Source organism: Cydia fagiglandana, chromosome 8 (assembly GCF_963556715.1).
Source record: "Cydia fagiglandana chromosome 8, ilCydFagi1.1, whole genome shotgun sequence".
NCBI lineage: Eukaryota > Metazoa > Arthropoda > Insecta > Lepidoptera > Tortricidae > Cydia > Cydia fagiglandana.
Genome location: NC_085939.1, coordinates 14,370,531 through 14,396,666, shown reverse-complemented (window position 1 = coordinate 14,396,666; position 26,136 = coordinate 14,370,531). Strand labels below are relative to the sequence as shown.

Here is a 26,136-nt window from a genome sequence, read left to right as displayed (position 1 = left end):
CTCTCATACTAATTGCGTTCTAGAAGTACTATCTTCTTAGCAGTTTGTGCGTTCTAAGCTCCCTAACGCCATCTGTTAGATTATTATGGCACGACGTTGGCAGTGACAGCTAGAGGAGACGCCACAAGCCCATCAACGTGCACACTAGCGCCACTGCTAAATAATCGTGATTATTTAGATTTAACGACAGATATTTTAAAAAGGGGGCCGCTACGTACTGTATTGTGTATTTAAGTACCTTTTGAATACATCAAACTAGTTTTTATGTTGCTGGATTCGTCGATCTATGAACTCAAAACAAAAACGGCCGTTTTAACTTTGGACGCGTTGATTTGGATGCGACTTATTTTATTTAAAACCAGGTTTTCTACCGGCGGTTCTTTAACATGTTTTATCAAAATTCTATTTTTTTTAATTTAATGTTATTGAATTTCAGTAAGCAATTCAAGCAAATTTGTGTATACCTTTCCATCATAGCCGCCAGTGACTATGTACAGGCCGTCCGGAGAGTAAGCGAGACAGGTCATGTCGAGGGAGTGTCCTTGTTGCTTCATAACGTACTGCTCGCCTGTCAATATAACAACATTTTAGTTTCTGTCAAATATAATGTGATTGGTCGCCGCGGCAGTGGGGAGACACTTCTGCTTTCGGGCAAACTCGACTCCGTTCGGCTCACCATTGCTCCGAGCAATTAATAGGGTTGGCAGCACTTAACGTTCTTTTGCATGCACGACCACAGATAAGATAATTACTTGACTGATTGATTGATCATTTATTTCTCAATAGTGGGTTTACAAAGAGGTCTTAAAACTATTCACAATATGTAAGTACATAGGACCTCCACAGTGTGCTTATAAACTAGCATACAAATAAACAACCCTACATAGCCGAATGGTATATAGATCGCGCGCACCCGAGTTGCATACATGGCATTGTTAGTAGCTTGGCACACGTCAAAGGCCATCGGACCACTGTCACAAAAGAGATAGGTACAGAAATCAATCTACATACAAAGCGCGCTCGAGCGACGCACACATAGACACTGCTCACGGACACGATATCTCGGACCAGTTGGGACCAGTGCGAGCGCGAGTGCCATCCGCTTGAGACACGCGTCTGTGAACTTTTTTGTGCAATAAAGGAGAAACAAAACAAAAAGTTATTATAACTGTACAGTGGACGGTTGTTTAAATTCAACATTAACCGGTGAATTGTCGTTTTTTAAGCTACCAGTGGTTTCAGAGAGAATGCGTATGCGAATTTATTACATTGTACATGAGAATGCGAATTTATTACACTTTAAAATATAATAATCGTGCATTTCGCCAATCTCGAAATCATCGCAAGATATTTTCTGTGGCAAATTTGTAATATAACAATGACATTTAAAATTAAAATAGCTATTTGAGTTATTAATGTTATTATTAATTTATATTTCCATTCTTCCCGTTTCATCCTCAACAATAAATCAAACAACTAGATACCAGATACGATACGATAGATACGAGTGCCACTACCACGATAGTTTTTTGTGCACAAGTCATAGTTCGCAACAATCGCAACCCTAGAGCGACCGCCGAGCGTAGGTATGAAAAGTAAAGTACATACATGTGATTGACTTCTGTACTTATCTGTTTTGTGCCACTGTTACTTTTTACACTGTGACAATGTACTGATTAGTACTCACTCTGCCACTCCCAGACGAGTAGCTGTCCTATGTTAGGGCACCCGAACGCGATCCAGTCGCCCGGACCGGACACGGCCACGCTGCTGATGCGGTGCTCCGATATGCTGAGCGTGTGTATCAGGTACACGTCCGGCATTTACAATATTAGTACTCACTCTGCCACTCCCAGACGAGTAGCTGTCCGATGTTAGGGCACCCGAACGCGATCCAGTCGCCCGGACCGGACACGGCCACGCTGCTGATGCGGTGCTCCGATATGCTGAACGTGTGTATCAGGTACACGTCCGGCATTTATAATATTAGTACTCACTCTGCCACTCCCAGACGAGTAGCTGTCCGATGTTAGGGCACCCGAACGCGATCCAGTCGCCCGGACCGGACACGGCCACGCTGCTGATGCGGTGCTCCGATATGCTGAGCGTGTGGATCAGGTTCACGTCCGGCATTTATAATATTAGTACTCACTCTGCCACTCCCAGACGAGTAGCTGTCCTATGTTAGGGCACCCGAACGCGATCCAGTCGCCCGGACCGGACACGGCCACGCTGCTGATGCGGTGCTCCGATATGCTGAGCGTGTGTGTCAGGTTCACGTCCGGCATTTATAATATTAGTACTCACTCTGCCACTCCCAGACGAGTAGCTGTCCTATGTTAGGGCACCCGAACGCGATCCAGTCGCCCGGACCGGACACGGCCACGCTGCTGATGCGGTGCTCCGATATGCTGAGCGTGTGGATCAGGTTCACGTCCGGCATCTCGTGGAGGAAGAACACGCCGTTTGTGAAACCTTTGAAACGGCAAAAAGAAACGCTTATTATAGGGTAAATTAGACCACCTGAACTACTAGCAGGGGTGCGAAACTCCTGAGATCGGCCAAACTCGGCTCCGCTCGGCTCAGCATTGCTCCGAGCAATTATTAGGGTTGGCACCACTTGACTTCCTTTTGCGTGCAGGACCACAGATAAGATAATCACTTGAATTTTGACAACCCTAAATAGCCGAAAGGGATAGTGGCATATATGTATTAGAAAGGGATAGCAAGCTTCGACCCTGAACCTCTGTCAAACTTCGGTTTTGTAGGAAGTTTCCTTTCTGTACGCTAGTACTATTATTTATTCTGTGCTACTAGACAGTCCCCACACATGTCACATAAGCGCTCCCGTACAAATGTAGTATGGGAGCGCGACCGTTTATTACAGTTGTGCAATGTGCCCACAATTACGATCAGTACTCATGTGTATTAAAATATTTCCAAAAAGTAAGCTTTAGGGATGCAGTCACGTCTGAAAATATCGATACGGAAAAAGAGGCAAAAATATGTACCTTATTACCCATATAGTGTAATAATAGGTAGTGTATTCATACTCACAGCGGGCCCCAACTGGAGAGGAGTGGCCCACGACAGACCTCAATGGAAAGAGCTAGAGGAGGCCTTTGCCGATTTTAGAGATATACTGTAACTCAGAACAAAGGGGCTAGATAGATAGATTCATATTTTTGGCACTTGGTCCGTATCGATATTTTGTTACATGCGCGTTGCCGGTATAATAATACAGACCTGTGACCAGCAGTTTGTTCTCCTTGTGGTATTGCGCGGCGGATAGCTTGACTTTGTGGTGGGCGCTGCGAATGGCGTCCCCGATGTAGTGCCGACCTAGCTTCTTGTACAGCAGACGCTTCTCATATGTGCTACTCTTCTGTTTCTCTTCAATTTCTTCGTCGTTCTCACTTTCCTGTAATCAATAATGACGATCACTAAAGTCTAGCCGGAAAGAGAAAGTATGTGGGGAAATTTTTTTTTGGCTTTTCCATAGAAAACGTCGACATCCGATCAGCCAAAATGTATGAAAAAGTAAAAAAAATTGGGATTTCGGGGTTGGTGCCATAATAAAAGTAGCTTAGTTTAGCGAGTTAAATAGAGCCCTGGATTTAAAGCCCCATGGTCAGAGACACCCGTTCCCCTTACATTCCACGACTCTTCTCTTTCCGCACAGACTTTATCAGTGATTTTTTTTATCAATGCGAACAAATCTCTTTAGACGAGAGTCGAGTAAAAACGTAACCCCCGACGCAAAAAGAGGGGATTAAATTGTAACTGCATTATAAGATCACTTCATTACGTCAGTAACTATCAGTATGTGTCATTAGTGTCAATTAAATGCATCGATTTTAGGAAACACCTCATAGTAATAGAAAAATATAACCTTCATTGTTTTTGAAAGTATAGTAAGAGAGATGTATGCCCTTATAAAAAAATAATCAGGAGACTTAAATCTACATCATACTAAAATTCCGTGAGATTTGACTGACACCACTTTTTCCCTGTGTTTGCCGTGGGGTCCTTTATTTAATTTAATAGTTATATTATAACAGTACCTAATTATTTTGAAACAATTAGTCAAAACTAGTTTTCACCAAGACACTTTGGGAATACCTTCCAATAAAATTACCATTATTGAGTCCATTCTTATACCAACTTTATTAACTACGCAACAATGCTCAAAATCCCTTACCTGATCCTTATCCTCTTTCTCAACAATCTTCTTAATGTCCACGTCATCTTCACCATCACTCTCCTCTAACTTCCGTCTCTTTCTATGAGAGATCTGGACACCGGAAGTGATGAGATCGTCCATGTCTATGTTCGCCTCCCAGAGGCAGACTTGGCCATTACGACTCACTGTTATTAGATCGAGACTTTTCTTTTCGAAGAACACGCCGACTATCTGAAATTAGTTTTACATGTTATTTCGACGTGTCGTTTTGATTTGAAAATGAGAGCGTAATTTCAATTGTATGGGAGCGGCTTTTTGGCAGAAATTGGTTACTAATAGGGAGTATCGCTGCTATAGTATGTAGTTTTCAAATAGAGCTCGACGGCTAATCCTATTGTCTATTGTTAAGTAAAACCGCACGTGCTACTTACCTGCAAAAAAGGGTCTTCATTATTCTATTTGGCACCTGAGCGCGGGCTAGTCCAACGCTCAAAAAACCAGTGTAGGTGCGCTCTCCGATAACGCGCCTTTGTTACGCATCTCGATGACACATTTTAGACTGGTTCTGTAGTATGTATTTTTTATGCAGGTAGTTGTGGCACGTGGCACGAGCGGTTTTACTTAACAATAGACAATAGGATTAGCCGTCGAGCTCTATTTGAAAGCTACACACTATATCACTAGCACAAACCGTACCTAAACCATAGAGTTACTTACATATTACACGCGTTAAACGTTTTTTGACAAGTTTTCACAAATTATTTGTTACGAATAAATATGACATTGATACATCAAGGCCGTTTGTTTAAATACTGTTTGTGCAAGTAGTGCCCTCTACGCAGAGTTTTAAGTTCAGTTAGCCAGTTCTAACAGGCTCATTTAAGGTGCCCTTCAGATCACTTGAATACAAAGAACTCACCTTATCGGTATGTCCGCCCAACGAGTACATATTGAGATTGTCCAAGTAATCGACTGTGTATATCTTAGTGGAGGTGTCTTTAGAGCCGACGGCCAGGAGACGGGAGCACGCTGACCAGTCCAGGCATGTGACGTCATCGCGAGCCTTACGGAATACACGCTTCATCACGAATGAGCGGAACTCGCCCGTGAAGTGGCAGGGTGCCGTCATTATGAACACTGGAATATAGTTACTTGAACTTATGGAAGGTAGAGGTAAAGCCTCGTCTCCATATCGCGCGGCAAACCATCGAACATTCGCGCGCCAGCCCGGTATCCATTGCGCGCGGCTGCCTCGCGAGCCAATGTTCGATGGTTTGCCGCGCGATATGGAGACGGGGCTTCAGGAATACAAACTCTAAAAGTGTCCGTCAAAAAACCTTAGGTGGCGCTACAATACCTAGAATATTTGAAAATTCTAATCAATGACAGCGCAATTCACTCCATCCGCCTAACGCCTACGTTCTTAGCTACTCTAGAGAGATTTGGAACTATTATTTTATAGCTGACAGTTCTACCATTAGAGATTTCACTCCTTTTACTCTATACTCCATGACTGGAATATAGTTACTTGGACTAGAATAAATATCATACAAGTATTTTAACTGTACATTGCGCTGGTGGCCTAGCGGTAAGAGAGTGTGACATTCAATCCAATCAGTTTTTTGGAACTTATGTAAAAATGTCATTTGATTTTTACCAGTCGCCTTTCGTTGAAAAAAAAACATCGTGAGGAAACCGGACTAATCCCAATAAGGCCTAAAAACCCATCCAGGTTGGAAAGCCAGATGGCAGTCACTTTTGTGAAAACTAGAGCCTTTGTCAATTCTGGGATTAGTTGTCAACCGGACCCCAGGCTTCTATGAGTCGTGGCAAAATGCAGGTAGGTAGAAAAAAATTATGCCATATAAAAAACGTATTTAACTGATTTGCAAGACCGAAGTGATCCCATAAGTGTTCCGTAAATAAACAAAGTTTTGTACGGAACACTAAAAACCATACCAGTTTCAGCGCAACAGGCAGCAAAGTATTTCCCATCCGGACTAAAGCGAACAGCAACAACCTCCTGTTTGAACTTGTATCTGTGCACCACATTGCATGTTTGAAGACTTATCATTTGCGCTTCACCCTCTGAAATTAATTAGAAATAAAATTATAGCTATTAACTATTCACACCTGACGGGTGGTGCCAGCACCAAAAGTGTTAAGCTATTATTTGAACTGAAAAGTGATAAGCTAGGCTTTATTTGAACTGACAGAGAGTGAGAGAGCCATTTCAAATGCCATTTTATAGCGTGCTATGGCTCTCAGTCTCAATTTGACTTTTTAAGTTGAAAGCGCTATACAGAAACAAGATACTAGCATGCTCAATAAGCAAACCTGTTCACACGTGCTAAAAGCACGCCCCCCTCCACCCGCGCTGCAGGTAGCATGACCAAAAATCGCACGGCCGTTGATTTTTGAGCAAACTCAAAATGAGCATGCTCATTATTAGCAATGTTTCGACACACATACTACTAAGTAGCAATTGCTCAATAGTGGCATGCTTTCATGCTAGTAATCAGCATGTCTAACAGTAACTTTAACCGTATTGATAACTTACGTTCATTAACTGCTAGCAATGTAGAACCATTGGGAGAGATGTCTAAAGCTGTGTAGTTGTAGTGACTTTCCACAGGCAGGGTTATGCTTTTGTTTCTGAAAAAAAAAAAAGCATTTTATTTAAGTTTATTACTGAAGGCTCACACTATTTGATGTAAACTTTTAGTTTTATTTTTTGTATTTAAGTTTTATGCATGAGTGTGTTAGCGTATGCAGGCTTATATATGTATGAATTAAGTACAATAAATACAATACAAGATACATGGTTAATTATCGTAACACAACTGAATCAATTAACTTAAGACTAATCAGTGCTTCTTAACTACTCTTAATTATGTACAGTTTTTACCCTTTGGGTACGGAACCCTATTACTAATTCTTCGCTGTCCGTCCGTCCGTCCGTCCGTCCGTCCGTCCGTCTGTCACCAGGCTGTATCTCACGAACCGTGATAGCTAGACAGTTGAAATTTTCACAGATGATGTATTTCTGTTGCCGCTATAACAACAAATACTAAAAACAGAATAAAATAAAGATTTAAATGGGGCTCCCATACAACAAACGTGATTTTTGACCAAAGTTAAGCAACGTCGGGAGTGGTCAGTACTTGGATGGGTGACCGTTTTTTTTTGCTTTTTTTTGTTTTTTTTTTGCATTATAGTATGGAACCCTTCGTGCGCGAGTCCGACTCGCACTTGCCCGGTTTTTTTTGCATTTCGTCCATTTTGCATTGGAATTAAAATCCGCCAGAGCCATGATTGTTAAAAATTAATGAGTCAAGTCAATATACTTCATAGAAGGTAGGATTCAATAGAAGTGCTATATTAAACATACCCAATGCGATGCTATGATTGGTCGAATTAATTTGTTACCCACCATAAAATAAAATAAAATAAAATAGCCTTTTATTTTCGACCTTCAATTTTTAAATGGTACATTTTGTCATGTTATTGGATATTTGTCAAATTATTCATATTAGTCAAACATATTACACTATTATTATTTTTTGTATCTCCTTGGATATCACGGGCCTATAATCCCGGTTTTTTGATAGGCTTGCGTGGGGACACAGATCCAACACGTAGAGGCCCCTTGGAGAGCTTTAATGTCATGTAGAACGCCTGCTGGAACCCGTTCACAGGTGCAACAATAGACACCCATGAACCGGTCTCAGCAGGCATTGGGACTATTGTAGCAAAAGTGAATAGTATACAGGTCTATGGATTGAAGTTTGGGTGGACAATGAGACTGGGCTATTCTAAAGAGTTCGGACACCTGCCTTAACAATGCTAACACACGTTATCGAGGCAGGTGGTGACTTGCCGCTGACTAGATGGGCCCCTGAAACTGCCGTCGTGAAGACGACCAGGGGCAACATCGGTGTGAGCGGCTCAGGGGTGTCGAGAGGTGTGCGCCGCTTTCTACCCAGTGGCTGTTACCAGCCACTGTGCCAACTCGCGTCTTATGCATCTTTCACTTCCACCTCTGGAGCATATAGCTCTAGCGACTCCTCTCTGGACGGCCAATTAAGGCAAGCCAGAGCTGAGAGTCCTGCGGGTCTCCTTGGGGTCCACTCCGACCGACAAAGACACGCCGGAGACGGAGACCCTGACCGACTCTCGGGAGCACTCGGGTCCGTGAGGTCGTTACTCCCCAACAGCTCGCCACAAGCTGCCCTGCGGGCCTATTATTATTATTATTTGTATCTACATTTATTGGGGTGTAGGAGGGGGTAGGCACGCTCAGGTTTGCGACGCTGGGCTACAGGTCTGCTCACTCAAGTCCTTCATACACGTCCCCGTCGACCCTGGATCTGCCGCCGCGGACCAGGGTTGAACCCACCCGGGGTTCACTGCTGGGTGGGTCGTACACCCTGGAAATGCTAGTGGTCTTAACGAGCGTCGCACTATTTACCAACAACCTCGGGCCACTAGCAGCTAAGTATGAGGGCCATACCTGGTGTGACAGTCCCACCCGCCAGGTAATCCTTTTCCCCTACCTTATCTCCCGTCTTAACATCCTGTGATCCAAATAGTCATTTCCCGTCTTTACTCCTATATTTATCCCTCCTCTCTCTAACCCTCCCTCTCCCTATTTCTCCCTTTTGCTCCCCTTTCCTACTCCATTTCCTCTCCGCCAATCCAAGGTGTCATACGTACCGTGCCGATGGATGCGTGGCTGGTGGCGAGACCAGTCTCTAACGGCGTCTCTACGAAACCGGGGCGAATCGTAGTAGTATCTAGTCCTTCAGTCGGCAAGCGGGGGTCTGCCGTTCTGTGACCTATATTTCCCTTGCTACTCGTGGGACGTTCATGGAAAATATTAGTAACAACAATTTAGAAAGTTTTGACGCCATGTCCTCAGCTCTGGACTTGATCCAGGCTGAAGGTAGTATCGGAGCGAAGGAGGCTGCAGAAGCCTCTGGCACGCCCGAGGTTTGCTCTCAGGGAGGGGAGGGGGTAGCTGAGGTCGACAGAGACGACATCGTCTCTGGTGCGCCCGGTGACAGCTCCTCGACCAAAGAGCCGCGTGTTTTTAAACGCATGTCGGGTGCTGCGCGCAAGAGGTTCCGCAGGCTAATGGGCGACGGGGTAGCCAAAGAGCAGGCCCTGTCATTGGCCCGTAAGCCTTGGGTGGATATCGCTGTGGAGAAGCCGGCCAAAGAGAAAGGCCCTGTAAAAAGGGTCCGCTCTGAGGACGAATCTCCACAGGGATCAGCGAAAAAGGCCCCGAAACTCCGCGCTGAAACCTCAGGGGAGCCTCGTCAACCGAGCTTCAGGGAGGTAGCGGGGTCCTCACGAGTAGGGATCCGTAATTCGGACCCTATGAGTGAGGACCAGATGAAGTTGGTCCACCGTCACCTAAATCTCGCCATGGTTAGCCAATGGGCGAATGCGAAGGGCGGTGCACCACAGTTTCTGGGCTTCATTCATAAGACGGGCTGGATACTGGTGACCTGTGTCAACCAGGTTAGCAGGGACTGGCTTGTGAGTAAGGTCCCGAACCTAAAGCCGTAGCCGGAGGCGAATCTCTCCGTCATCCCGGAGGGTGAATTGCCCAAACCAGCCACGGCCATCACCTTTATTCCAGAGTCCGAGGCGGCCTCAGTGGAGGAAGCCTTGGCGCTGATCAGGGTCCAGAACTTTGGCCTGAATACAGAGCTCTGGAAAGTTCTCGGGGAGAAGGCTGAGCAGGGTGGCAAGGTGGTCACCTTCGCTCTGGATGAGCCTTCCGCCGAAACCCTTAAGGCCAATCGTGGGGAGGTAGCGATTGGCTTTAAGAAGGTACTGTTCCGACTAAAAGGGGGGCCAAACGCTCCCCCAGCACAGCAGACGGAACAGCAACCCCAGCCCCTCGCTGAATCTACTCCCGGGCCAAGTACCATGGTACCTAGCGGCCGAACTCCTAGACCCCAGGGCTCTCGTGGCCGTGGGGGCGGGCAACCGGCAGCTAGAGGCACAAGGGGCATGACGAGGGGCATGGTACCCGGTAGGGCCAGACCCATAACCTCGGTGACAGGAGGGCCTCAAAGGACTCCTGTTGCGAGAGGCAGGGGAGGGCCACAACGGGTCACCAAGAGGGCCAAATAAAATTCCCTGGCCCTACGGCACCCGCGAGGGTCCTGCAAGCAAACATCCACCATGCGGCAGCAGCCACGGCTATTGTTGAAAGCCGGCTTGCAGGACACGTCGACCTCGCACTACTTCAAGAACCTTGGGTGCGGAACTCAACCATACTAGGACTGAACTCGGTTGGTAAAGTTTTATACAATACTAACGGAATTAAGCCTAGGGCTTGCATTGCTTTTGGCAAGAACATTGACTTTTTACCTGTTCCAGAGTTATGCACAGACGACCTGGTAGCAGCGTATGTAAATTTCAAGGGATGGAGCGGGCAGAGAGTTATACTCTGTTCGGCATACCTCCCTGGAGATAGGAACGACCCCTCTGCGGAACTCACAACCGTGGCCGACTATGCCCGCAAACACAACGCAGAAATACTGGTGGGATGTGATGCCAACGCCCACCACACCAACTGGGGGAGCACCGACATCAATGATAGGGGTGAGTTACTACATGACTTTCTTCTATGTAATAACTTCCAAATTCTAAACATAGGATGTTCACCCACCTTTGTCACTAGGGTTAGGAAGGAGGTTTTGGACTTGACTTTTGCATCTTCAAATCTAGCCAGGCATATTCAGAACTGGAGGGTAAGTGATGTAGAATCGTTGTCAGATCATAAACACATCTGTTTTAATATATCTTTTTCTCTCAGCGTTCAAACGGTCACCTTCAGGGATCCCCGGAGGACTGACTGGGAAGGCTACAGGAGCTGCCTAGAACGTAATCTGGAATCCGTAGGGAAGGTAATAAAAACGCGGGAGAGTTTAGAACTTGCGGTAGAGGTGGTCTCAAATGGCATTGTAAGTGCCTTTTAAGAAAACTGTGCTCCCAAGGTCAAAACTACCAAACGTGTGGTCCCATGGTGGAACTCCAACCTTAGGAGGCTCAGGGACAAAACACGCAAGTTATTCAATAGGGCTAAGAGGACAGGGGAGTGGGAGGTCTATCGGAAAGCCCTAAATGAATACAGTAAAGAGATTAGGAAAGCTAAGAGAGCGTCGTGGAGGAGGTTCTGCGAGGAAATTGAAAATACGCCTCAAGGAGCGAGACTTCACAGGATACTCTCCAAAGCTAGAAGCAATCAGGTAGGCCTTCTCAGGAGGCATGATGGCTCCTTCACTGCTAGTGAGACGGAGACTTTGGAGCTCTTAGCTGAAACTCACTTCCCAGGGGCAGGACAGGCGCACGAGTCCCAGGTGTTCAGAGGCTTGCATAGGCCTCGCCCGGAGGACTGGAGGCAGGCTGCCCTCGTCATAAGGCCCGGGATAGTGAAGTGGGCTATAAACTCTTTCAAACCTTACAAGACGTGCGGCCTGGACGGAGTAAGCCCTGTGCTAATGCAGCGAGGAGCTGAAGTCCTAATCCCGCATTTGGTTAGAATCTTCAGAGCTAGTTATGCCTGGGGACACTTGCCAGAACAGTGGAACAAGGTCAAGGTATTATTTATACCAAAGGCTGGGAGGAAGGATTACGCTTTAGCCAAGTCCTTCAGACCGATCAGCCTCTCCTCGTTCCTCCTTAAAACCTTGGAAAAGGTAATCGATAAGTATATCAGGGAGAGCTGTCTTCTGAGAAAACCCATACACGACAGCCAACATGCTTACCGCAAGGGCAGATCTACAGAGACTGCCTTGCTGGAGCTAGTTGACAGAGTGGAAAGGGCCTTGGAAGACAAGGACATAGCCATGTCGGCCTTCTTAGATATTGAGGGCGCCTTTGATAATACACCCATTCGGACACTGGTGGAAGGGCTTAGGGTCAAGGAGGTGGATTCCACCACTGTCCGCTGGGTGCAAAGCATGCTCTCAAGCAGAGTGGTTAGGCTAGACTTGCTTAACACTACACTCGAAGTGGCCACTGTGAGAGGCTGCCCGCAGGGAGGTGTCCTATCTCCCTTGCTCTGGACTCTCGCGGTGGATGGACTTCTGCACAAGATGGCGGAACTCTGAATCGACACTCAGGGGTACGCAGACGACCTTGTTGTGACGGTGAGGGGCAACTGCCAAAGTACTTTATCAGACCTTATGCAGAGGGCTCTCAACACCATAAATACATGGTGCGGAGAGAATGAATTGTCTATCAATGCAGATAAGACAATTATAGTACCATTCACGAACAAGAGGAAACTGGACAAACTTAAACCGCTTGTCATGAATGGTAAAACTATTCCGTTCTCAACAGAGGTCAAATATCTGGGGTAACACTGGACCAGAAACTGACCTGGAACAAACATGTGGACGGAACCATACAAAAGGCCAGATCAGCCTTGGCAATATGCTGTCGTTTAGCAGGCAACAGATGGGGTCTAAAACCCAAAATTGCCTTATGGCTGTACACATCCATAGTGAGGCCGATAGTGTCTTACGCCTCTGTAGCATGGTACAGGAAAACGACGCAGAAGGTAACAGTGATGAAGCTTGGCAGCCTTCAAAGAACTGCCTGTGTCATCGTCACTGGGGCCATGTCATCCTCCCCGACGGCAGCCCTAGAAGCCATACTAAATCTACCGCCCCTCCACTTACATCTAGAATTGGAGGCGAGATCTAGTATGCTTAGAATAGCGGGCGCGAGGAGAGGTAATTGGTTATCGCAAACTCTGAGACTGTTTAAGGAATCAGTGTACGATATTCCTGTTCTTGGGATGCCATCCGACACTATGTCACCCAAATTTTGTCCACTCAAACTTTACTCAGTGGAAATCCCCAAACGGGAGGACTGGTCAAACAGTCAAATCAAGTGGAAAGAAGGAAGCCTGAGGTGGTACACTGATGGCTCCAAATCCGGATCTGAAGTAGGCTGCGGAGTATACGGTGAAGCGCCTAGGAAAAGTATCAGCTTAAACCTAGGACGTTTTTGCTCTATATTCCAGGCAGAGGTATACGCCATTCTGGAATGTGCGTCAATCAATCTGCAAAGCAACTACGGCAACCATACTATCTATATCCATTCGGATAGCCAGGCGGCACTCTTAGCCCTAACCTCCGATGTCACCACATCGAGGCTGGTTGAGAACTGCAGGCAACTATTGAACAACCTTGGAGCCAGGAACAAGGTTGTTCTACGTTGGGTCCCGGGGCATGCGGGTGTCGTAGGAAACGAGAAGGCCGACGAACTCGCGCGAGCAGGGGCTAAGGGGAAGAACTACAGTCCTGAGCCCTTTTGTGGTATCCCCAAAAGCCTAACGCGGCTCACCCTAAAGACCTACTGTCACTACAAAACCATTCAACTCTGGAGAGAAACAACAGGTTTGAACCATTCCAAAGCGCTTATCAAGGCCTTCAGCAAAAAGGCGTCCTCGAACGCCTTAGCGCTGTCTAGGAACCAACTGCGCAACTTGGTAAGGGTGCTTACCGGGCACTGCGGCCTAAATAAGCACATGCACACCATGGGGAAACGTGACATAGGGCGGTGCAGACTCTGCCTCTGCATGTAGGCAGAGGAGACGCCCTTACACATCCTCACAGAGTGCCCTTGCCTAATGCGTACTCGTGACCTAATCTTGGGCGGACACATATTACGCCCGGAGGAGGTAAAGTCTCTCGAAACCAAAAAGATCCTGCAACTATTTGAAGTTGCAGGGTTGGATCGAGAGTTGTAGTAGGTGGCGATCACAATAGATCAGGAATGGTCGCAGTGATACATAGGCTTTGGAGCCTTATATAGCCCCTAATAAAGAAGAAGAAGAAGATCTACATTTATTATTACTAATTATTATAATTTTTAATTATTATAATTTTTAAATATTTAGAATAAGGTTGGTTGTCATTTTTGTTAGAGTTGACATCGGTCGACTTGCCTCCCGGCATAGGCCTCCCCTAAGACCTTCCATTCCTCTCTGTTCGTTGCTCTTCTTGTCCATGTCCATGTTGGTCCAGCGATAGCTCTAATGTCGTCTTCCCATCTGCGGTAAGGTCTGCCTCTTTTCCTTTTCCCGTCTTTGGGGTACCAGGTTGTAACAATTTTTGACCATTTTTGTCCTGGCTCCCAGAGCATGTGTCCGGTCCATTTCCATTTTAGGCTATCTGTTACATAGAATACATCCCTTAATTTTGTGTTTTTTCTTATGGTGCTTAGTCTTATTTTGTCTTTCTTTTTGATGTTGAGAATACTTCTCTCTATGTTGTGTTGACATACTTCTAGGGATTTCCTATTTTTTTGTGTTAAGGCCCACGTTTGGCAACCATATGTCATGCTAGGGAGGATGCAAGAGTTGAACAGTTTACTTTTGTATTTTAGTGGGATTTCCGGGTTCTTCATAACCTCTTTCCATGACCAGTATTTTTTCCATGCAATACACACTCTGTTTTCTGTTTCCTTGTCATTCTGGTGTTCTGGAGAAATTATTTGTCCTAAATATTACCCACCATAATCCATACTAAATTTACAGTGGGGTAATGAAACAATATAAGACTGACAAGGACAAACAATAATAGCTCTGTCGCTGCTACTCCTACTGAAAGATACATAAGACTATCTTGTTCGGTTATTTCCTCCCACCCCTCATACCTGATCCAGTTATATACTAGATTCTTGATATACTTACTGTATAAGGTTGTATATAGTTATTTTGTTTCCCACCGGGCTGACTACGCAGTTACCGTTATTCATAAATAGGATATCGCCGCGGCGGTACACCGTACCCAGGAGGTTTTGAAACTAGAAAGTTAAAAACATGTAGGTTATGTTACAGTTCTTGTTTATTCATTAAAATTGCACTTTTGTAGTCACAAGTATATGAGTCATCATAAATTTACCAGAATAATGACAAAAACGTAGTTTAGAAATATGTACCTATATAATTGGGTGATTAATTCTTGGTAAAATTATCAAAACAAATATATAGGATGCAATACTACATTAAGTTTTACCAGCAAGTTATGACTTAAAATATATGTTAAAGTTTACCAACCTTGTAATTAAATTTCATGTTGTTTTTTATATTTCTTCTGTGTAATTAAATAAACATCAATTCATAACTTTTGCAACAAATGCGGCAAAGCAAAGGCAGCATGTTCAATCCAATGTTTTTGAAGCTGTCATTTGTCAATTTTGACAGACGTCAAACGCACGTGGTTAGTGTAGCCAACTAAAAATTACAGAAACTACTATTGGTTAACAGTCGTCCTCGTCGTCCCAAGGGCCCAACCTTTTCTGTTCTCTTTCAAGGCGCAGCAACTAGTATCATTTCTCTCTCCTCGCTCTTTTAAAAATGCCGTTTGTCAAAAAAGGACAACCATAACAGTTGACAAGGTGGACTTCAAATCAAGTGTTGCCTTTCTTGATGCGCCCAGGCTGTGTATGTGTGCGTAAAAGCGTATATGTGTGCTCTTTTAGGGATGTGAAAAGTCGATTTTAATCATGTTATATATCGATAAACGCTACACAGCGGAACGAAATAGCGATTAATTGAAGCTTCAATATCTTCGTTAAACATAAACATAATTGAAATGCTAATGGATAATGAATATATTATAATATAATAATATAATTCAATTATTGCGGAACACCTATTTTAGGAGGTATTTATGTATTTTAATTAAATATCTGAACTTTCCCTTGGTTCCCTGCTGGGGCGTGACTATAAAATTGTGATCTGACAACCACAATAAAGAATAAAAGCGTTTTTGGTCATTTTAGGTATCGTTAAGCCTTTGAAGTTAAATTAAAATTGCAAGAAATGTCGATAGTTTATCGATATGACTTTATCGACATGGCTACAGCAACGTGGGCCGCATTGTTAATCGTACACTAAACAAAAGTGGCAACAGTGACAGCTCGCTGAGACTACGTCTTTATATATTATAAGTCTATGCGTCGTCCTCACCAATATATAGTCTGCTAAACAACTTTGTCAGTAGAAAAAGGCGCGAAATTCTTATTTTCTTTGAGACAATTGGGACGCCTACATTTTTAAAATTTGCTGTGTTCTTATACTGATAGAAAGAGTAAATAATCGTATGGTGACATACGGTCACATCTAAACATTCTTTATTTTTGAAATTACAGATTCGGAATTAGAATTGTTCCAATTACCACTTCTATTAAAAATAAATATATGTATATAGAAAAGTACCCTTTAAAGCTGTTTTAAATCGTCTGTTCCGCGTCCCGCCCCTGCAATATAGTCGGCATATTAAATAGTCGGCATTCATCACGTCCTAACACTACCACAAATTGCATTCTCCTTTTTAATAAAGAACGTACATTGGATGCGAGACCGACTTTTAATTATGGGATGGGAATGACGACTGTAGAAAGACTAGTTAGTTAATTTATTTTTTATTTACGTTTAACTGTATTTAAGTGTTATTGTCATTTTATTTCACTGTAGAAAATATTAGTGAATGTAAAGGAAACATAAAGATTATTTAAATTATGAATTTTATAAAACTTTCGTTATCGTTTTTCGAATTCTATCAATTTCATCAAAGTAATTTATTATATACTCTGAAAATAAAATGCTTAGAAGCTTGTGGACTATTTGGTAACAATACACAATAATATGTATATAGAGTTAGATCAAGACCAGTCTGCAACGATTTTGATAGCACAGGCAGTGCAAGTGTTATTAATTAATACGTCATAATTTCTTAGAATCTGGCGTTCGTTATTTGCACTGCGTGTGTTATCAAAATCGTTGCAGACTTGTCTTGGCCTAGCTCTATTTTTTTTTAAATTAAACATAAAATAAAGTTAATTCAGTTAATTGTAACAATCTAATAACAGATATACATAGTTGTAATTGTTAAATATTTTGTACACTTCTTCTGTTAGTATACTTCTTCTTCTGTATTCTTATTTGTGCAGTCAAATATTTTTTTATCTTATCTTAATTAATGAGATCTGGGCCCAGTTTTATAAAGTTACAAGTTACAGGTTACAAGAGTACAGGCTACAGGCACCTGTAATGCACTGTGAACGGCTACAGGTGTTTTATAAATACACATAAATAATTACAGTTGTAAAGAACCACGGTCAATCTCGATTACATGTGAAATCTACAGGTGTGAAGGACATCACTATTAAAAAAAAAACATGTGTCATAGATACTCCGTTCTCTACTAAATTATGTGTTTTTGTTTGCTGTAAAATATTGATTACTGGAAAAATGGCCAGAAATGAAGGAAAAATCGAGTGGTTGAGAGCGGCGTTCCATGCCAAGGATATACTTTTTGGGCCGTTTTCAGATTCAGATTAAGTTAGATTTAATGAAATATTTACGTAATAAGTAAATAACATGTAAATAAGTACTTTTTCACATTCTTACATTAAAATGTATCGTTTCGGTAGCGGCTCAAAGATAAATACGGTGTGTATCGAAAATTATGAATAGTACACTTTACCATAATGTGAATGCACTATACTTAAATAAAGAGACGAATGCTAATAAATCAACGACAAATATCGGCAATAATCCCTTTCCATTTCCTAGTAGATAAAATAAAACGAATCGTCAATAAAATCAATATCAAACATATTGTCACTTTATTTCCTATTTACTATATATTTCAGATACATTAACAAAAACTGATAAGGTGCATGGAAAAGTATGCATGCCCTGGCACAATCGTTGGCGTTGGTGCTTAACAATAAAGAGTAAAGTTTAAAATCTCTCAGAAAACGAGTCTACAAGTAACTGCTGTTGTGCTGTTACAGGACTCAAGACGTATGTAAGTTTTTGTTACAAGTGTACCAATCTACACTTGTAATTTACAATATTTTTATAAAACGCTTGTTCGATTATGAGTTTAAAACTATAAAACTCCCGTATTTTCGTCTATGGTTGAGCTACAGGCACTTGTACCTGTAACCTGTAAAATTGTAACACAGTACTTTTATAAAACGCAAATTGTAAAAAAACGGAGCAAGTGTTGCCAGTAAACGCATGTAAACTTGTAACTTGTAACTTTATAAAACTGGGCCCTGGTCATCTCAGGGAGAATATATAGTGAGCTGTGAAACTGCGTTGAGAAATTATGAATGAATTCATTGATAAAGTCGCCGTGCAATTTTGAGGCTGCGAGGCTGACGTCGGTAGTATTTCTCTATATTTTGCATTTATCTAAATAACTCTAATTTTTTTTTAAATTGGTGTTATATTTGGGACTCAAGTCTACTTAACTCTAGTTAAAGATTTTTTGATTGAATTTCCTGTAACAATAATGCAATTTTTGTAATGTTGATATAAACAACATGTTTTCACATACGTGATATCACACAGCATTCATTTATAAGATGAACAACACATAACAAACTTATTCTGGTTATTCAATGAATTATTGCTATCCCACCCCGCCATCATAAATTGACTTTTGTTTTCACATCTTAGAAACAGGAGTTACGCACAGATTTAGGGAATCCATTCGCTCGTATTCTTCATGGAAACGGATTCAGTTACTTTATTCCATAAAAAACCTTGTCAGATTAATCGGGCTCACCTTGTATAGAGAAAATGATTAAGATGGGATATAACTGGGGGGGTCAACTTAAAGGATGTAATAACTACCAAAGTAGTAGCCAATTCCAGCATGGCAACCCTGTAAGGATCAATACATTGCCTAATTAAATTTAAATCACATATTTAAGTATTATTTTCATTGTGTTTGCCATTTACAATATTATTTAAATATTGTTTGTGGGTTAAAGCTAGGAATTGTGTGTTCATTGAATAGTTTACAACTAAAAAAGAAATGATTTTGTTAAAGTGTACATGCGCAGACGGATATTGCTGGCCAGCGATCCACATCGATGAACTACGTCATAACGCTGCGAAATCTTGAGCTCAGGATTGGTCGCGCATTTCGGAAATGACGTATGAAAGCCAATCAGAACTAGAGGCATATCGAACACTGCCTTGAACATCAATCGTCATATGACCCATTCTATCGAGTCTGTAAGGCTTGGGCCATATTTGTCTGTGCTAAAGTAGTTCCGTGGAGTGAGTGTGTGCAGATAGTCATCACAGTTTTTGGGACCTGTAAATACTCCCACACTAATCCAAAATGTCGGCTGAAAGTCCCATCTATGGACCCTTCTTTGGAGTTATGGGGGCGGCGTCCGCTATCATCTTTAGCGGTAAGAGATTCTGTGTAACTTGTTTAGAATGGCTGTCTAGATTCGTTTTTATCGATCTGTCGAAAAAGTGTTACTTTCTCGCGATGATTTCATTGAATGCTTTACAAGCTCAATATTAGTTACCCGCCCTAGATACCGATTATAAGTATAAAAATTATGAACTGATGTTATTTTAGGCGTCCTAATTATAGGAATAGCCGCACCTTGTGCCATACGACAGACAGACATTCGAAAATACGCGTGATGAGTGTCGCAGCCTGGGTTTCATGCCTGGAACGAACAAACGAGGGGCGTATTCCTGAAATATTTAATTGTATCATTACAACTTATGATTCTTATGAATCATAAGCATAGTCATGTGATTGACAATTAAGTTTTGCCATGTTGGTAGTACATACTTAACCAAAATCTTACAAGGACTGGAAAGCCTCTTTCCAACAATCCCAGCTATTGTTGGATTACTTATACATGTGTAATAAGTATTAATTTGTCACGCAATCTTTGATTATTGGAAATAAGATTTGATTATCAGCAGGCACATGACTTATTCAAACTAAATAGATATTTTTCTTCCAGATAAAGTATTTGGATGACCTTACAGGTGTTACCATTCTAAGCCTACTTATTTAGTTAGGTTATGAGACTGAGATTTAGGGAAACCCCATGACTTACCTTGAAATCCTGGAAAATGTGACCATTAATGTCACATGACCTAACTTAAGGACATCATGTGACAAGTCATATGTTTATGAAGTTAACTATGTAACCATAACTTAACTATGAACTTAAACTCTCTTTGAACATCATTATATTCTACAAGCTTTATAACCATTGCTTATAAAATATAACCCATAGATTTATTATAGTTTATGGTTTAACATCACATGATTGATCCTGTGATGAGGCTGTCAAGGATGATAGCTTAATCATAACCATTGCCTTGTGGCTAGAAATCATTTCAATCTTTTAATTAAATCTGAGTCATTGTGAATAAAACATTAGGAATCAGAACCTTAGAATACATTCAATTTATCAATTTGCTGCTGCACAGCTTCATTAGAATCAATTTACAATATGCCTGAACCATTTAGACATGGACATAGAACACTTTTATTCAACATCACATGAAATGGCAGAGTTAACAGATAGTGTAACACATTTTTACAGATAAACCTTACATTTAGATTTAAAAATTAAGAAATTGAGTTACAAGGAAGAAATATGTATTTATGAACGTTAAATAGGAGCTTATGTCTGCATAATGTTTCAGTGTATTAACTGCAACACAATTTAGCTACCTACATAATAGTTAAAGCTCATTTTTAGAAACTGGAGTGCAGAAACCTAAGTAATTCAGAATAAGGATAACTCATTTCTTATTGTCAGCCACTATTATATTAAGTTTAATCGTTTTGTCTTGAGTTAATACCAGGATACAAGGAGGACTCTGTGTATAACACAGATTTCGTACTTAATGTGATAGAAAATATTTTAAAAAGTCATCATCGTCATATGAGCCCTTTATCACCCACTGCTGAGCATAGGCCTAGTATGCCACTTGTCCCAGTCCTGAGCTAATCTCATCCAGAAGTGACCCAGTGAGTGAAGTGAGTTTTAAAAAGTATATTTATCTAATTCCAGCGCTGGGAGCTGCCTATGGCACAGCCAAGTCAGGAACCGGTATTGCCGCCATGTCGGTGATGAGGCCGGAGCTCATCATGAAGTCCATCATTCCCGTTGTCATGGCGGGTATCATTGCCATCTACGGGTTGGTGGTAGCTGTGCTCATCGCTGGCTCCCTGGAGGCACCCTCAATGGGTTACACCCTCTACAAGTAAGATTTGTTTTTCATTTGGTTTACTATAGATAAGAGTTGAACACAGAATAAAATAATAGTACTACTGTACAGAAATGACACTTCATACAAAACCAAAGTTTGACAGCAATTCAGGGACGTACCATACAGTCCCTTTGTAATGACCATCCCTTTCAGTTATTTAGGGTTATCAAAATTCAAGTTATTATCTGTGGTCGTGCACGCAAAGGGACGTCAAATTGTGTCAACCCCGATAATTGCTCAGATCAATATGGAGCCGAGAATGCCTGAAAGGAGGAGTGTTGCCCCACTGACTTATGTAACATTGACACTAATTGAACCAAGTTAGATTTTTAGTGTTGGAATTTTAAGTATACAAAGGTAATACATAAGACACATAAATGTGATGTTTCACGGAGAAAGGTACCTTATGGCGGCTGGCGCTTACGTCGCATAGCGCCGCAATAATATTGGAGCGGCGTTAATAATAGCGTACGCGCCAGCCGCCATAAGGTACCTTTACCCCTGGGATGTCACAAATAACTATGAAATATTAGTCTCTTAGTTGAAGAGAACTGAGTGAACTGATATACCTAGTAACTGAGAAATTCCGGGCTTTACATTTTTTACATAATAATCATATCATAACAGTAGTTTCAATCACCTTAAGTTTTTTTCCGAAAGTTTTTATTAACATTAAAAGCACTTTACAACCCATTACCACAAGACTAAAACTTACTTGGACTTAACAAGGCTTTAGTAGAATTTTAAAGTACTTACAAACATTTCTTTAAAAAAAGTTCCGTACTTTTCTTCGTAAGGCCCTTGGTCCTACCTATAGTACTTATTCAGTTCAATGAAATTTAAATCATATTCGATTGGAACAGAGTTGCTTTTGCTTTGTTTCATTCAGTTTTTGAACGACGCATAATCAATTCTATTTCCTACACTAAAGGTTCAAATTTCTGTGGCAAATATTGCATTTTTCATTTGATTGGCTGTGCCTTAGGAGGATATTGCTTTCTTGAACACAAGTTCCTTTACAACCTATTGCTAAATGTGATATAACTTTTGTATAGAATCATTTATTTATTGACCTACTTACATTAACAGGTATACCAAACATTCCCTTCACGAAATGGTGGTTGCTGTCAATAATTTTAAATAATATACCTGTTGCTGCCAAGTCCTCCTAATGCTGAAAGTTTACCCTCTTAAAGAAATACAAATTGGTGCATCTGTCTTGGTGCAATAGAAAGATTCTCACTGTTTAAATTGTGATAAAATTGCTAATGTTCCCTTGTTTTTCCTTTATACAATACTTGTATCCTGTATCCGCTGTACCATCGCCCACACTGTTAACTGTACATCGGTGGACCTTATGCCTTTTGTAATAAGATCTATTGATGTACAGTACAGTTAGGAGTGTCGCTGTTTGTACTATAAAAAGGAAATGTGAAGTTTGTGAAGTGCCGTTTAAACTCTATGCCTCATTGGGTCTGATGTCACAGTCACATCCTCAGACCTTGGTCGTGACATACTGTAATGGCTGACAACAAGGTCACTTTTTATGCTATTACTAGTAAATTGCCATTATCTACTCTGTAGGTAAGCTTCCATGATAAAATCTAAACAATTCAGTTCACGATTCTTGCAAATGATAACTGAAATATATTTATAACTAGCGACCTGCCCCGGCATCGCACGGGTTAGCAAATTATACACTTGAAATTTCCTCAACTATCACTCTATTGACAGATGAAAACCTGAAAATCCTTTCAGTCGTTTTTCAGTTTATCGCGTATATACATACAAACACACAAACAGACAGACGCGGCAGGGGACTTTGTTTTAAAGAGTGTAGTGATAACTATATCTAATTTAATTTTTGTAATTTCTCTGAAACAGTTAAGTAATAAGTTGGGTTATTTAATTCAATATATTTATTTCAGACTCCATAGGTCCATAAAATTGTTAGTATTACAAGTACTTTACTTACATTTAGGAGTTAGTGCCTACATGCTAAACATACATTAAAATAATTAATAAATATATTATTACAGTGATTACTGATTACCGTCTATTGCCACACTTGATCCAGTTTAATTCATGTGAATCTGTGCACTTCTTTTTTTACCTTTTCATGGCTCAACTACTGAACCAATTTAATAAAGTTAGAGATTAATAAAATAAAGCATAAACTCTGGAGACTTGGGCTAGTTTGTATGTGTCAATAATATTATATACACACATTAGAAAAGCAGTAGTTTATATCATCTAGGTAGGTAGGTAGGTAGTAGGTATTATTTTAATTAATCAGACATTATAAAAAAAAACTATATCAGGCACTTGAGTGTGCCCTGATAAGCAGTTTGATCAATCCATGAAAGATAACAAATATCGTGATAAATGTAGGTACCCTTGATTTTGATTTTATTTATGTATATTTTTAATTTTAATACAACTGGAAAATTGCTTATTTTGTCTAATACATGAATGTAATCCATTTTTAATTTGCACAGCTGTGCAAACAATAAGCATATTCATATTATTTAACAACATAATATTTTCATAAATTGCTTCATGTGTTTATAAAATTCCAGCACTTGATTTAACTAGGAGAAAAAGTGTCTCGATGTACATGATTAACAGTATTGTTTGTGTATTCAAATTATTACTTTAATAAAAAAAAATTTAAAATATGAATAGCTAATGATAAAGTAATGATTAACGTAGAATTTTATAGTTAGTACTAATAGGTATTGAACACATACTTTTTTGGGTTCCATATCTGTAGATTGACAATCAGAACCCTATTACTGAAGCTTACGCTGTTCATTCGTCTGTATGTGTGTCAGCGGGCTAGAAATTAAGAATGGCACTTAGGTAGTACATAGTGTGCATTTCTATTGTAGCTACAACAAAAAACTATTACCATTTTCACTAAGAAAAATTTCTCGCTTAACCCTACGTAACGAGTCTAATGAAAACTTCAATATTTGTAATGTCTCCATAGAAAAAAAACATATTACAGATAGAATAAATTTGTATTTTTTTTTTGCAGAGGGTTCATCCACCTCGGCGCCGGCCTGGCTGTCGGTTTCTCGGGTCTGGCGGCCGGTTTCGCCATCGGCATCGTCGGTGACGCCGGTGTCCGCGGTACAGCGCAACAGCCCAGATTATTCGTCGGCATGATTCTCATCCTCATTTTCGCCGAAGTGTTGGGTCTATACGGTCTCATCGTGGCCATCTACCTCTACACGAAACAGTAAATCTGCACCCTCGTCTCCCGTCGCCCGTGCTTCTCGGCCCTATGCCCTGGTCGCGCAAGTGGTCGTCGCCGGTAGCCGCATAGAGCCGCGGAGCACTACCTCGGTCCGCATAGCTCCGGCGGCGCGGCTCGGATGCTGCGGCCGCGTCGCCTCGAGCCGCGGACCTTTCAGTATTTTCTATTCATATTTTTTGAAACTATCTAAATGTTAATCATGGAGCCCCGCTACCGCGCGACGACAATATAATTTTTTTTGCCGGCCCGATATAAACATTTCGGTGACAGGAGAATTTAGTTCCACCACTCGACATATCAACTTATTTGCGCGTTCCTTCCACCGCGAACGGTCCTACCATCCTAGGGATATCACGGTTCCACTGAGGATATCGAGTTTAGATTATGTTAGCGTTAAGGCGAAACTAATGTACAGTTAGAATAGAAATTTAAGTCCAAACAAGTTATCTTAAAAATAATTTATAAACCGTTAAAACCCCCATGGTACTGTGTACCGCGTCTGCTGAGAATGTTAAGGTTAAACCTGGCTCGGAAACTACTTGCTTAGCTTTCAGTGTTATACTGGGTGTTATGTATCCTTATATTATACTGTTGGGCTTATCATTGTTAACTCGAGTGACCACTGAAAATTCAAAAGCGAGTCACAAATATTGTAATGCCAGGAATCAGTAAATAAACATGATTTGTACATTCCATATTATTTTGTTTCTACTTAATTGTTTTACGTGTTTTATTTTCCTTTTCGATCTTCTATTAGGTACGCGAACGAATGAGTAAGGAAGGGTATATATGCTAATCTGACACTAGATGCTCTAATAATCAAAAATAGCAAAATATTATACACTTCTGACGACTAATTTATGTGAAATAATATAATTCAAATATAATATTTATTCTGTATACCTCATAGTCAAAATGATGTTTGAATGATATAAATTGGTAAGTAAATACGATTAGGTGAAATTGTATTTTGTTTTAGGTTCATGTTAGAGAATGTTATATAATCTTTGGTGTTATTGAATGAATTGTGTTAATAAAATATTTTGAAAACAACTACTGTAAATTATGAATGGAGTGTTTCTGTTAAATCCGGTTTTTGGTTTATTCACACGAGAAATGGGCACTTAAATGGTGCTGACCTCACTTTTTTTTATATCGTGATTAGTACCCTAAGTACTCACGAATTAATTCTTAAATTTAAGACCTTGGTCAATACATCGTCTTCGGCTCCCTGTTGAAATTTAAAAATTTAAATTTCGTTATCTGCCTTTTCGCTCTTGTTACAATTAAACGATAGATACAAATAGACGAAATGAACCAACAAATTGGTTCGAGGTAGACCTGGTACACACCCTGCAAATAGCAAAAAGCAAAAGTTGTGTTTCAGAAGGCATGACACGACATTAAATAATCAATACAACAGCAATCAGAGTCGCTAATGGTTGAAAAGCTGACCTACTTCCGATACAAAGGGCGGGTAGATGCTATGGGAATTATTCATTACTACTTTCTACCGATTTACATATAAACAAGTACAGCGTATGAAAAACTATCCAGACCGCCTTTTTGGTAAAAATAAAACTGGCGTAAATA

General features: G+C 41.2%; 3 protein-coding genes and 1 long non-coding RNA gene across 4 annotated transcripts in view; 2 read left to right on the top strand and 2 right to left on the bottom strand.

The window, feature by feature from the left end:
• LOC134666844 (periodic tryptophan protein 2 homolog) overlaps positions 1-15,389 on the bottom strand; it is a 55,796-nt gene extending 40,407 nt beyond the window's left edge. The window contains exons 1-9 of the mRNA XM_063524161.1: positions 15,276-15,389; positions 14,910-15,022; positions 6,744-6,838; positions 6,143-6,271; positions 5,103-5,320; positions 4,202-4,414; positions 3,247-3,421; positions 2,308-2,475; positions 465-568 (exon numbers count right to left, since the gene is read on the bottom strand). Coding sequence (XP_063380231.1) covers positions 465-568; positions 2,308-2,475; positions 3,247-3,421; positions 4,202-4,414; positions 5,103-5,320; positions 6,143-6,271; positions 6,744-6,838; positions 14,910-15,022; positions 15,276-15,293 — 1,233 coding nt within the window. The 5' untranslated portion in view covers positions 15,294-15,389. The remainder of the gene's footprint in view (positions 1-464; positions 569-2,307; positions 2,476-3,246; positions 3,422-4,201; positions 4,415-5,102; positions 5,321-6,142; positions 6,272-6,743; positions 6,839-14,909; positions 15,023-15,275) is intronic.
• LOC134666882 (uncharacterized) lies at positions 9,037-10,333 on the top strand. The gene is made up of 2 exons (XM_063524188.1): positions 9,037-9,709; positions 9,758-10,333. Exons 1-2 carry the CDS (start codon positions 9,053-9,055, stop codon positions 10,328-10,330), a joined length of 1,230 nt encoding a protein of 409 aa, XP_063380258.1. The 5' UTR covers positions 9,037-9,052; the 3' UTR covers positions 10,331-10,333.
• LOC134667050 (uncharacterized) lies at positions 14,225-14,715 on the bottom strand. Its single transcript, XR_010098588.1, has 2 exons — positions 14,627-14,715; positions 14,225-14,588 (listed from the first exon to the last, which is right to left on the bottom strand). It is a non-coding gene; the product is annotated as an uncharacterized LOC134667050 (long non-coding RNA).
• Positions 15,390-19,209: 3,820 nt separating the features above from the next.
• Positions 19,210-25,238, top strand: LOC134666693 (V-type proton ATPase 16 kDa proteolipid subunit c). The gene is made up of 3 exons (XM_063523926.1): positions 19,210-19,441; positions 21,083-21,275; positions 24,322-25,238. The coding sequence occupies exons 1-3, from the start codon at positions 19,369-19,371 to the stop codon at positions 24,527-24,529; spliced, it is 474 nt and encodes a 157-aa protein (XP_063379996.1). The 5' UTR covers positions 19,210-19,368; the 3' UTR covers positions 24,530-25,238.
• Positions 25,239-26,136: the final 898 nt, after the last annotated feature.

What these genes read in the sequence shown, in the direction of transcription:
- LOC134666882 (XM_063524188.1), top strand. Translation starts at nt 9,053, where the DNA reads ATGGAAAATATTAGTAACAACAATTTAGAAAGTTTTGACGCCATGTCC. An exon ending in TGGTGACCTGTGTCAACCAG is followed by an intron (nt 9,710 to 9,757) that starts GTTAGCAGGGAC and finishes CTAAAGCCGTAG; the next exon opens with CCGGAGGCGAATCTCTCCGT.
- LOC134666693 (XM_063523926.1), top strand. Translation starts at nt 19,369, where the DNA reads ATGTCGGCTGAAAGTCCCATCTATGGACCCTTCTTTGGAGTTATGGGG. An exon ending in GTCCGCTATCATCTTTAGCG is followed by an intron (nt 19,442 to 21,082) that starts GTAAGAGATTCT and finishes ATCTAATTCCAG; the next exon opens with CGCTGGGAGCTGCCTATGGC. An exon ending in ATGGGTTACACCCTCTACAA is followed by an intron (nt 21,276 to 24,321) that starts GTAAGATTTGTT and finishes TTTTTTTTGCAG; the next exon opens with AGGGTTCATCCACCTCGGCG.